The sequence below is a fragment of the Dryas octopetala genome, chromosome 1 (genome assembly GCF_963921425.1).
Source record: "Dryas octopetala chromosome 1, drDryOcto1.1, whole genome shotgun sequence".
NCBI lineage: Eukaryota > Viridiplantae > Streptophyta > Magnoliopsida > Rosales > Rosaceae > Dryas > Dryas octopetala.
The window spans coordinates 18,737,717-18,750,965 of record NC_141366.1 but is presented as its reverse complement, the minus strand read 5'-3'; the positions used below and the strand labels follow the sequence as shown (position 1 = coordinate 18,750,965).

At 40.2% G+C, this 13,249-nt stretch overlaps 1 protein-coding gene across 1 annotated transcript; it reads left to right on the top strand.

Moving 5' to 3' along the window:
- The first annotated feature begins 1,209 nt into the window (after positions 1-1,209).
- LOC147298837 (Zinc finger (C3HC4-type RING finger) family protein) lies at positions 1,210-6,179 on the top strand. Its single transcript, XM_086255514.1, has 2 exons — positions 1,210-1,681; positions 3,792-6,179. The coding sequence occupies exons 1-2, from the start codon at positions 1,433-1,435 to the stop codon at positions 5,721-5,723; spliced, it is 2,181 nt and encodes a 726-aa protein (XP_086111640.1). The 5' UTR covers positions 1,210-1,432; the 3' UTR covers positions 5,724-6,179.
- The last annotated feature ends 7,070 nt before the right edge of the window (positions 6,180-13,249 follow it).

Below are 13,249 nucleotides of genomic sequence, written 5' to 3'. Positions count from 1 at the left end.
TTTTCTCGTTAACAAAATTCTAATACAAATTATACAACTTTGTTTTATTTAAAGTAAAGAACTTAATGTATCTTAAAAACTTGGGAGTTGGGACTACAATAGAGTATTGTATTCTCGGAATGCTTAAAATATGTAGGTGTCATTGTTACGCATTCGAGTTTTAAAAAGTAAAATAGTTATCATTGCATTGTTACAACCACACATACTTGTAACTAACCAACAGTAAAAATTAGACATTCCAACATAAAAAGGATTCAAACACTCGTTTATGAAATAGAACGAATTATCATTGAAAAGTGTGCAACCAGGTGTTTAGATTAGGGATGTGCAAAAATATCGAAAAATCAAGTTTTGAACCAAATCAAATCGAATGGATCCAAACCATCGGTTTGGTTTGGTTTTTTGTTTTTATTTTTTTTTGTTTTTGGATATCAAACCAAACCAATCTAAAGTTTGTGGTTTGATTTTAGTTTTCAATATGGAAATTTTTTGTTTTAACCGAACCGAACTACCACTGATAATATATATTAATTGTTTTATATGTGATTTTAATACCTATTAATTATAGAGTAAACCAAATTTCTTATTATAGTTTATATATGTTTGTAATTTTGTATATGTTTATTATAGTTTATATACTTTATGATTTTAATACCTATTAATTATAGAGTAAACCAAATTCTCTATTATATTTTATATATGTTTGTAATTTTGTATATGTTTATTATATGTTAGCCCAGTTGTTATCTGGTTTCCGGATAACCAAAGCATTCAAACCAATATTTACAGTTAATCAAATCAGTCGGATTGGATTATGCTTGATTTGGTTTTAGTTCTTAGATTGGCCATTTCGAAAATGTTAATTTGGTTACGATTATTTTTTTGTGATTTGGTTTTTTGAACTATGCACACCCTTAGTTTGGATTAGCCGGATGTTGTGTGAGGGTTTTTTGCAAGAAAAAAAAAAAAGTTACTAATTTTCTAGGCAATTATAATAGAATACCTATGTATGTATCTTTGTGCGAGGTTAAGAGTTTTGTCACCCTCTCAGCTGAGAAAAAAAAGGCTGCTGTGGAACCTCTCTGACCACTCCAATCTCACCCTCTCCACCCACCCAACTAACCCATCCACCCATTAAAAGGTCAAAATAACCCAAACACCCATTTCTCTCCCTTTCAATCTCTCAATCTTTCATTCTCATGGTCACTATAAAACATTTCCTGTGTAAAAGTCCAACACTTATTGCCTCTCTTTATTATTCCTCCTTTGTTGTTGGTGAGCTCAAAACCCACCATCTATGAGTAACATGACACACCTCCACACTTCATAACTAGCTATATCAATTTTTGGGTATGGGCCACAGCTTCAACTTCAAGATCTAAGAGTTTTTAGATCTTATAGAGCGAGATAGTAGAAAACCCAGAAACACAAAATGGGTAGCAAGTGGAGGAAAGCCAAGGTTGCTCTTGGGTTGAATACTTGTCTTTATGTTCCTCAAACGACAGAGGAATCGTCGTCACCCTCCCCAAACGACGTCGTCGCTCAATCTAGGCACTCCGACGCCGTTTCGTCTTCCTCTCTGCTTTCTCCGACAGGTCTTGGCTCCGACTGCCGACCCACCACGCCCACCCCGTCCTCTTCTGGCCTCCGGTTGCCCAAAAGTGGAACCAAGTCCTCCAAGGTTTGGATTTTGAGCTTTTCTTTGCAAAACCCATTTGCATGCTGAGCTTTTGGTTATTGAAAATTGATCGTATGTACTAATCTTTGCAAAATAGGAAATTTATTTCTTTTTTGGTTGATTTATTGTGATTTCTTGTGTCATTTAGTGTGTATATATCTTTGGTGGATTCGTAGTGAACCACTAAATTCTTATATGGGTCTTATGCAAAACAAAAAATTTCTTTTATTTACATGCACTGTGTAAAGTAACATTACTATAACATTTTTATATCATTTGTTGGTCATACCCACTCTTATCCATGGCTAATCTTTTTTTATTTTATTAAGTTTTACTTTCACTCTCTTTGGCTCTTAGTCTCTCTGGTCATGTGGAGTAGTCGGGTAGATGCTGGTGTTGGTGGGGTGGTGTGATAATGTCATGTATTTTGTGAAGATGGGTACTGGTTGTCAGGTTGTTTTCAGCTTCAGCTATGTGAAGGGGTTGTGGGGATAGAGAAAGTGGACTAGTCCCTTTAAGGACCATTGCCCTTTGGCTTATTTGAAAAAGGAATACTCTTCACTGTACCTTGCCTTTCCTCCAAGGGAAAGTGCTTTGTCTGGTCAGCACAAGTGCACTGCTCCACACACAAACCCCCATACACATCTCTCTCTCTCTCTCTCTCTCTCTCTCTCTCTCTCATGTTAATTCTGGAAAAAGACTGTGGACCCTTGATTTTGAGCTTTCCTGCAATGAGCATCAACAAAAGAAAAAAAGAAGAAATTGAAGAGGAAATTAAGAAATGGGAGTCCTAGAGCATTTCATCATTCTTCTTTTGATGAGCTTCAGTTTTTTCTTTTTTTCTTTTTTCTTTTAAAAACAATTTCTTACTGTCTTGAAAGGTTCATCGTTAGTCTGCAAGTTGCTTTATTATTCTACTTTTAAAAGTCATCCCCTTGATTGATGTTAATTTCCCATTATGTCCTCCACTATGTTTTTGACCGTTTTTCATTGACTTCTTTTCTTTGTTGGCTAGCTTATTTACTAGGGACGGCTTTAATCATAGTTAATTAATTGCATAAAAAAATCTCGAAATTGGAAACTGCTGTGTACTGTAGATGCGATGCAATCTATTCCATCTTTTTATGCACTGGTCTTACTAGTGGAGCTGCATGGTAAAGAAGAGTCAACATAAATTGCTACCGTGTCGTAATGACCCTTTGAAATCTTCACATGCATCAAAAAACCCTGAATATTATAAGCTAATACTCAGATTCTCTAAATCAAAGGGTTGATTTGGATACAAGTCTCCAAATGCAAATCTATATTTTAGGAGAGGCTTTGGAAATGCTAGTTTTAATTATGTCCAAATACAAATAGAGTTTTTTGAATTAAAGCTGGCCGGCGCTATTTTAAAAGTCCATGGCACCTGAAAACTAATTAGTAATATCCCTAAACAATCTAGATGTTAAAATTCTTATACACACATACGTGAACAGGCATGCAGAATTCTTATAGTTCATAGTACACATTCATTAATTAATGGTATTTACAAATTCTTACTGATCTTCGAGCTCACAGTGGCAGCTAGAGGATCTTTTGTCCAAACCTTAAAGGAAGATAGAAGATTATGTTCTAGTAAAATCTGATAGAAAGATGTCTCGTCAAATTTGGCGTGTCAAATCAAATGTTTACTTATTGTTTCTATTAATTTAAGAATTGTAGAAACAGTCTTTTCAGCAAGTGATTAACTTTAAGATGAAAAGTCCTGCATACATATTTTGCTATCTAAACTGCAATAACCATATGACAAATGATTTTCTTAATTAAGTGTGCTTGTACATACATTTTCCAGAGATATCATTTTTATTGAAGTCAGTTCTCAATAGCAGTCAAATAGAGAGGGTATTTATAATCAATTATAAATTCTTAAGAAGAAAGATTTACCGAGTATGATATTCATCAGAAAAAAAAAAATAATAATATCAAGCATAGTGTTTAAATATTTTTCAAGCCATTTCAGTCAAACGTTAGTTTTCTGAATTTCTGTTGAGTTTCATTTGTGCAACGTTTTCATTTCTGAATGTGGCACCAGTCCGATACAGTGTCCTAACCAGCTTGTCCTTAACTGCAGAGAACCTGTGCAATATGCCTGACCACCATGAAACCAGGGCACGGCCATGCCATTTTTACTGCAGAGTGCTCCCACTCTTTTCATTTCCACTGCATTACTTCCAATGTAAAACATGGGAACCAAATTTGCCCAGTTTGCAGGGCAAAGTGGAAAGAAATCCCCTTTCAGAGCCCTGCTTCTGATCTTTCGCGTGGAATTTCTAGAATTAACCCAGTTGCTTGGCCCCAAGACGATGCATGGATGACTGTTTTACGACAAATTCCTCCCCCACGTGTAGATGCAAGCCGGCCGATCACATCACTCCTTCACAGTACTCCTGAACCAGTTATCTTTGACGATGATGAAAGTTTAGATCACCAACCTGAAATTTCTCAGAAAAGCGCATCTGTTGAAGATGCTTCTGATAACAATTGCACCGAAACAATAGAGGTCAAAACATATCCTGAAGTTCCATCTGTTCAAAGATCAGGCTCTCATGATAACTTCACTGTTCTAATCCATCTCAAGGCTCCTCTTACAAGTGGAAGACATAGAAACCAGACACTGTTGCCAGAATGTCAAAATTCTCGGGCTCCAGTAGATCTTGTCACGGTGCTTGATGTCAGTGGTAGCATGGCAGGTACGAAGCTTGCTTTGTTGAAACGGGCCATGGGGTTTGTGGTACAGAACCTTGGTCCCTCTGATCGACTTTCTGTCATTGCCTTCTCCTCTACGGCCCGCCGGCTCTTTCCTCTTCGTCGGATGACTGACACTGGACGGCAGCAGGCATTGCATGCTGTAAATTCTCTGGTTTCAAATGGTGGGACAAACATTGCCGAGGCTCTTAGGAAAGGTACCAAGGTGTTAACAGACCGCAAATGGAAAAACCCGGTTTGCAGTATCATACTACTATCTGATGGGCAGGATACATATACTGTTACTAGTCCTGGTGGGACTCATCCCCGAACAGATTACCAATCACTTCTCCCAATCTCTATCCGTCGTAATAATGGAGCTGGCTTGCAGATTCCTGTTCACTCCTTTGGATTTGGTGCAGACCATGATGCTGCCTCAATGCATTCAATCTCTGAGATTTCTGGGGGAACATTTTCTTTCATAGAAGCTGAGGGTGTGATTCAGGATGCATTTGCACAGTGCATTGGGGGCCTTTTGAGTGTGGTAGTGCAAGAACTGCAGGTAAGAATCGAGTGTGTTCACCCGAGTTTGCAACTGGGTTCAATAAAAGCTGGGAGTTACAGAAACAGCATGACAGTGGATGCAAGAATGGGCTCTATTGAGGTTGGAGATCTGTATGCCGAAGAAGAAAGGGATTTCTTGGTGACAGTCAATATTCCAGTTGATGCGTCCAGTAATGAGATGTCACTGGTAAAGGTTAGATGTGTCTACAGAGATCCCATTACAAAAGAAATGGTGAATTTGGAAGAAGCCAGTGAAGTCACGATCCAAAGGCCTGAAGTAACAGGACAACTGTTAGTGTCAATGGAAGTAGACAGGCAGCGGAACAGGCTTCGTGCTGCAGAAGCAATGTCCGAGGCTAGAGTAGCAGCTGAGAATGGTGATTTGGCTGGTGCAGTCTCTGTTCTGGAGAGCTGTCGTAGGGCATTGTCTGAAACTGCCTCTGCACAAGCTGGTGACCGCTTGTGTGTTGCACTTTCTGCCGAGTTAAAGGAGATGCAAGAAAGAATGGGAAACCGTCGTGCATACGAGGAATCTGGAAGGGCTTATGTTTTATCAGGATTGAGCTCACACTCATGGCAGAGGGCAACTGCTCGAGGTGATTCCACAGATAGTACTAGTCTCGTGCAATCTTACCAAACCCCATCAATGGTGGACATGGTGACGCGGTCTCAGACCATGTTATTGGGTAACCCATCACCTCGACGAACCCTCACTACTGCTCAGTCATTTCCAGCCAAATCACATCCGCGTTAATCATCAAAGGTGGATCTCAAATGTCTCCTCACACTATATAATATTACTTCATCAATGGAGCTTTTTATTTCTTTATTATTACCTTTCTTTTTGTGGACTGGGGATAACTGGGAAACCAAGGAGTTGTCATGTATATGAATAAGAATTGGGGAAAGGTGACTAATGGCGGAGAGAACAATTGTGAAAAGGAAAAGGTGGGAGTTAGGATATATGTAAGTGTGATTTTGGGTGGTGTACGTATAGTCTGAGGGGTTTTTGTCTTTGTTTTTGTTTTTTGGGGTTTAATTTTTTCTTAATCTGAGACTTGGGGATACTTGGGGTGAATTCTTCACTTGAATATATGATTTGGTATATCTACTCCCGATTCTTTACACTAGTTATCATTGCTTTGAAGTCAAGAATTCACAATAGTCTTCTGTCAAATTATTCAATTGATAAAAATTGCAGTTGAAAGTATTTTTAGTTCTTCTTTTTCTGTTATTCAATTGCATTTGAGTATTTTTTGCCCAAGTGTTCTGAAACAATTAGCTATTGTAGACGCCAAGACACCTCATCAAAAATTCCCAATGCATGGGATGAGGCAATCTAATTTCTGCTTTAAAGTTTAAACAAGTAGCTATCAGCTATGCAAAACCTAAGCACTGAGTAACAAACACGTGGATAACATGGATTTGGTCACGTGGAAGCATGTGTGGTCTTTTTGGCTTATGTGAGATACTTTATAAGCTAGCAAAGTCTTAATTTCTTGATGTGAGATTCTTTCTCTTAACAATACATACTTTCTGTTAGACACTTCTCATGTGCTCGCGCACTCAAGCAGTTGATCGAAGTAGGTAGCAATTAGATATTAAACATTTTGGATTTGAGTCTTATTAGATTGAATGTTGATTGGATATAGAAGATCATATGGCAACATGGAACAAAACTATTCTTCTGTTTTCTTCTAAATATTTCTATTGTCTTGGAGAGAGCCTGAGGGAAAAAAGTGGTAGCAAAAAACCACAAGCAGTAGAATATAATTCAAAATATGATTGGAAACTTTATTTATTTATAGTTATTTATCATCACAGTTATTTTTTGGAAAGAAAAAAAAAAGTCTTTCCTAATTAAAATATAGAGGAAATTGCACCATTAGTGTATTTATTTTTCACTTAGCTGCATATTGGTTCATGTTCTTTTGTTTTGTTCCATATTGGTATACTAATTTTGTAACGTGTTCCATTGTGGTTCAAACCGTCAAATTAATACCAATGACCGTCTATTTTAGTTATATGTCGTGTACGTGGGAGCGCTGTTGTGGACTAATATAGAATTAAGTGAAGAATTAGTAGATCAACATAGAACTAAATGAAGAATTATTGGACCACAATAGTGCCACATGTGCGCAACATATTACTAAAATATATGGTCATTTGTGCTAATTTGATGGTTTGGATGACAATGAAAATGTCACAAAGTTACTAATACTCAATACTTCTCTGACCATTCCACTCAAAATTGGGTCACCATAGCATTCTTGAGGTCTAGGGTTATGTGTGGGACCACCATCAATGCCAAATCCTTGATAGTGAGCTTGGAAAGGTTCTTGGCTCCGAATAGGTGGCTTTCCCACCAGAAACCCATTTTGCAGTCCATATGGTGCCATTGTACTTGCACGGGCTTTGTTATTAAAAACCCTCCAATGCTTAGGTCGTTTTTTAACACTCCTATTAGAGTGCCATACACAAATAACCTGAACATAAAATATAAAGATAATATAGAATTTTATTGCACAGTTTAAAACTTGAGAGCTAAACTTTAAATTATAAGCGATAAATAAGATTCTAATGTGTATATGTGACAATTATAGTTCAACTATAACTATCTATAAGGGCATGCTTGGTGTCAACGGCAGGAGCCGAAAATAAATGGACTGGGACAAAACAAGAAAAAAGACCATAAGTAGAAAAAAATAATGGTTCAAGGTGATTAGAGAACTTCAAGGGACAAATGAATTAGCGACCCAAAATTATTTAAGTATTTGGCATCATATATTTGACACAAAATATCAGACACTGAATTCATAAATAAATAAAAAAATGCATTAGAAGGGATAAATCAAGAGTGCTGCTATTTGCACACCCTAAATTTCTCTTTGCACACCCTTTTTTGAAAAAAAAAAAAAAAACTCAAGGAAAAAGACCATTTGGCCCTTCCCTCACCCACACACCCCCATCCATTTTTCTTTTTGCACACCCTTCTTAAACAGAAAAAAAAAAACACACACACACACACCCAAAACTCACACACCCCATCCCCATCTCCCCCCCCCCCCGTACACACCCCCTCCCCACCTCTCCACCATGCTGCACCACCCTCCCCGTGCGCAGCACCACCACCGTGCGCCCACCACCCTGCTGCACCACCCTCCCCGCGCCCACCACCATGTTGCACTACCCTCCCCGCGCGCAGCACCACCACCGTGCGCCCACCACCCTGCTGCACCACCCTCCCCGCGCCCACCACCATGCTGCACTACCCTCCCCGCGCGCAGCACCACCACCTTGCGCCCACCACCCTGCTGCACCACCCTCCCCGCGCGCAACACCACCACCGTGCGCCCACCACCCTGCTGCACCACTATCCCCGTGCCCACCACCATGCACCATGTGACGCCCCGAAACTGGGAACACCACAGCGGCACCCGTCTTAAAGATCCTGAGACTATAATACCCCTTACCCCGAGTATTATATTCCCAAGCTCTCTAAAACGAGTTAAGCCCTTTTTATTGAAGAACCCGGGTTGGATCAGAGTAGTAAAAATACAGCGAAAGAAATTACTGAAAATACCTCATATTATAAATAATAGTAAAGAGTGCCAACCCGTGAGGGTTATATGTTTCAAATACACTAACCCTAATGCTACATAGTAAACAGTAGATAAACAGATATGTCAGGATAGTCCAACCCACGCCAGAGTGATTCAGTCTTCAACAAAGTGGTGCAACAAATTGGACTCATGGATAGCCATTGGGATATGCCACCTACGAGGATGAAAGAGAAACACCACCACGGATCCAAAGAAAGGATCTAAACCAGATAGCAAGGCTGAAACTGACAAGCTGCAAGTGCCACACCCACGACCTCAATCTTGGTCTCCAACAACTGGATTATCTGCACTCACAAGAGTACAGTAGGGGGTAAGCGTCACATACGTTCATCGCTTCCCCTCGAGGGAAAATCCTGGTTAGGTTTGAAACAATACTCGAAAATATAGGATTTCAAGGAAAACAGTTTAAAAGCAATGCACACCCAAAAACAGGGTATCAGTATCAATGATACTGTAACCAAAGCCAGTAATGATAAAGATAATTATGCCAATAATCAGTGAGTAAAGCCTTTGCATGCTCATACATCTTTTTCAGTGAAAATCCTTCCTGTCACGTGACATAGTTCAGAAACATACCTGCGACCGATCACATACAGGCCAACCGCCAGTATCGGAAATTCAACCACCACCTCGATACTGTGGTGAGAGTATCCATTTACCTGGTAATACCACATTGGTTAGCCTCCCCAGAAGGACATTCGACTAACCAGTCCGTACTTACCCCTCCGGAGGTTTAGGGGATCGAAACCCAAGGTCACAACACGTGCCCGTTACTCTCAGGTCGTCCAAGGTATCACACAGAAAATCATACAAATATGCCATACAAAAATCATGCACATTCTCTGTGAAAGACATTTTCATATACATATAGTACGAAAATAGGCAGGAAATCCAATAACCGGGATATGGTACTTTCCCCCTACCTGTTTTACCAAAGTGTGTCCCTTGCCTGATCCCTTTCCTGTGTCTGGGTCCCACTTGTACCTGTTGGGAAACTGGAGATCCGAATCCGACGACAGCTATTAGGAACGTACTAAACGTACTCTCGACCTTGTCTGTTAAGACCAGGTAAAATTTAGAGGTTTGGCACTAGCGTAACTTGCTAGGCTTCTCTAAATTCTTGATCCGGCATGACCCTGCTCCCCGAGGCAGACAGTCATGTCAGACCGTGTGGTTTCTAAGTTTATTTTAATTTATTGTCGAGGAGGTTGATCAGATATGAACCTTACAACGTGACCAGGTCAGTGCATGGGGAAACTGAGGGAGCTCTGGCTCAGTACCCAACGCATGTATGCTCATGGACTGACCTTAGTCATCACGTTATTTGGTTACCACTGATATGGCCTCAATATTTATTAAGTTCATTTAATAACAACAGTTAAACGGTGTTTCGTCTATAACTACCACTTAAACAACAGCAGATTAAATAAGCTGGGTTAAGGGTATACCTGTTGAAGACTTCCCACGAGCAGAGTCTCGGTACTACTAGACTTGCTAAATAATAAGATTAAAATAGCCTAATTAACAAGAGATTTATTTAACAAAATTTTAGCAGAAATTCGACAGGGATCAAGAAATTACCTATGGAGCTCAGAAATGATTTTTTTAAAAACTTCAGCAAAACATAGCCTTCACACTACTAGAATTGAAGAGCTCGTCGCCACGATCGCGTAGGCGAAATCGGATCGTCGATCGGAGCTCCAGAACTCAAGATTAACTCAAAACAAGATTGAAGAAGAGAGAGAAAGGAGGAGAGAAGAGAGAGAAGCTCTCTCTTGGGAAGCGTGCGGCTGAAATGAATGAAGAACCAGCAAGGTTCACGCCACTATTTATAGGAAGAGTGAGTGAGTCAACTCGGTTGACTCATCCGAGTTGACTGGGTTGACTCAAGTCAACCGTCATAACTTTGACCAATGAGAAATTGACACGTGGCGAAGGCTTTGACACTTGGCTGCACATGCAGCCATCAGATCTTGCTGCCATGCAGCGATGGACGCTCCAGATCGTGCCACGTGGCGCGATCTGGTGATTTCCTATTTTATTTTTCTTTTTCATAAATTCCCCAACTTCAAAAATTAATTAAAAATAGCTTGGGACTCAGAAAAATACCCCGAAAAATACTACGGACTCGTATCGACTAGTACTAATTAACTATGAGGTCAAATTACCAATTTGCCCTTTAGAAAAATTTCGAAAATTTCAAGCTCCACAAATTAAGATAAAATGCTTTTAAAAATGAAATTTTGGGAAATTCGTAAAATAATTTTCCGGACTCGGAATAATACGAGACTTGCTCCGTTGGATTCGTGAGTAAAAGTACCACCTTCTAAAGGTCTAACTTGGGTCAAAACTCTAGTCAAAGTTGGTCAAACAATTAAAGCTTAAGGTGAAAAATACGATTTTCCGCCAAACAAATTTCTAGAAAAATTCTAGAAATTAAAGAAAAATTCCAAAATAAATTTGGAAAATTTTGGGTCTCACATCCTCCCCTACTTAAAAAAAATCTCGTCCTCGAGATTACCTGAGTTCACTGAAGAGATGCGGGTATCTCTTCCTCATGTCGGATTCCAGTTCCCATGTCGCTTCCTCGACTCCGTGGCGCTGCCACTGAACTTTTACAAGTGGTACCTTCCTATTCCTGAGTTGTTTCGTCTCGTAAGCTAAGATAGAAACAGGTCCTTCCACATAAGACACGTTTGGTTCGAGCGGTAAACCAATCCAAGGCATCACTTGAGGGATGTCAGGCACACTCTTTTTCAACTGGGACACATGGAATACGTTATGTATGTATGCTAACTGAGGCGGCAACTCCAACCTGTAAGCAACTTTCCCGACACGTTCCAAAACCTTGAACGGTCCAATATACCTGGGTGCCAACTTGCCTCGCATACCAAATCGAAATGTACCCTTCAAAGGGCTAACTTTCAGAAACACCAAGTCCTCAACTTGAAATTCCAAAGGCTTCCTCCTTCGATCAGCGTACGATCTCTGCCTACTCTGGGCGATTTCTAGTCGTTTCTTGACTATCTTGACCTTTTCGGTCGTTTCTTTAATCACTTCAGGACCCAGAACAACTCGGTCCTCAACATCGGCCCAACAGAGTGGCGAACGACACGGCCTTCCGTAAAGTGCTTCGTACGGTGCCATCTTGATACTGCTTTGATAACTATTGTTATATACGAACTCGGCGAGCGGTAAGTACTCACTCCACTTACCTCTGAAATCTAGAACACAAGCTCGCAACATATCTTCCAGTATCTGAATAACTCTTTCAGATTGCCCATCCGTCTGCGGATGATAGGCACTGCTAAGATTCAACTGAGTGCCTAATTCAGATTGTAACTTCCGCCATAATCGAGACGTAAATCGGGGATCTCGATCGGAAACAATCGTCTTCGGAATACCATGCAATCGAACAATCCATTCGACATAGAGATCAGCAAAATAATCAACAGGTGAGTTCATCTTGACCGGCAAGAAATGAGCTGACTTCGTGAGTTTGTCCACGATAACCCAAATACCATTGTGCCCTTTTGTATTTCTCGGCAGATCGGTGATGAAATCCATAGTAACACAATCCCACTTCCACTCTGGAGTAGGTAACGGTTGTAACAATCCAGACGGCTTCTGGTGTTCAGCTTTCACTTGTTGGCAGGTCACACAGTGATTAACAAAATCAGCCACGTCTCTTTTCATACCTTTCCACCAGTATCTTCGTTTCAAATCTTGATACATTTTCGTTCCTCCAGGGTGCATAGCAAAACTGGTAGAATGAGCTTCGTTCAGAATCCGTTGTCTTGTTTCTTTCCTGTTTGGCACAACTATTCGGCCTCTGTATCTCAAACTTCCATCAGAATGTACCTTCCATTCCCCAGGTGCATCTCCTGAGTATACCTCCTTCTTTTTCTGTCGTATCTCTAGATCCTCTTCTTGTTCTTGAACTAATTCTTGCTCCAATTGGGGCTCAATCTGCATACTTGCAATCCTTCCATCATGGCGTACGTTGACTTTGTACTGATCCAAAGTCTGTAGGATCTCCCGTTCAGCCATCAATAAACTGGCTAGAGTGTTTTTCTTCCTGCTCAGTGCATCAGCTACTTTGTTGGCTTTTCCTGGATGATACTGTAATTCAAAATCATAATCTTTAAGATACTCCATCCAGCGTCGTTGTCGCAAATTCAGATCTCTCTGAGTGAATATATGCTTGAGGCTCTTGTGATCTGAGAAAACAGTGAATCGGCCTCCATACAAGTAGCATCTCCAGATTTTTAGAGCGTGTACAACAGCGGCTAACTCCAAATCATGAGTTGGATAATTCTTTTCATATTCCTTCAACTGTCTTGAGGCATAGGCTATCACTCGCCCATTCTGCATCAGTACACATCCAACTCCTATTATGGACGCGTCGGTGTAGACTTCATAAGGATCTTCATTGTTGGGTAAGACTAACACTGGGGCAGTTGTCAGTCGTTTCTTGAGCTCTTGGAATGCTTCTTCACACTTCTCGTTCCATTCAAACTTGAATCCTTTTCTGAGTAGTCGAGTCATCGGGGTAGCAATCTTGGAAAAACCTTCTACAAACCTTCTGTAATAACCTGCTAATCCAAGAAAACTACGGACTTCTGTCATGCTCTTCGGTTGTTCCCAATTCAGAACT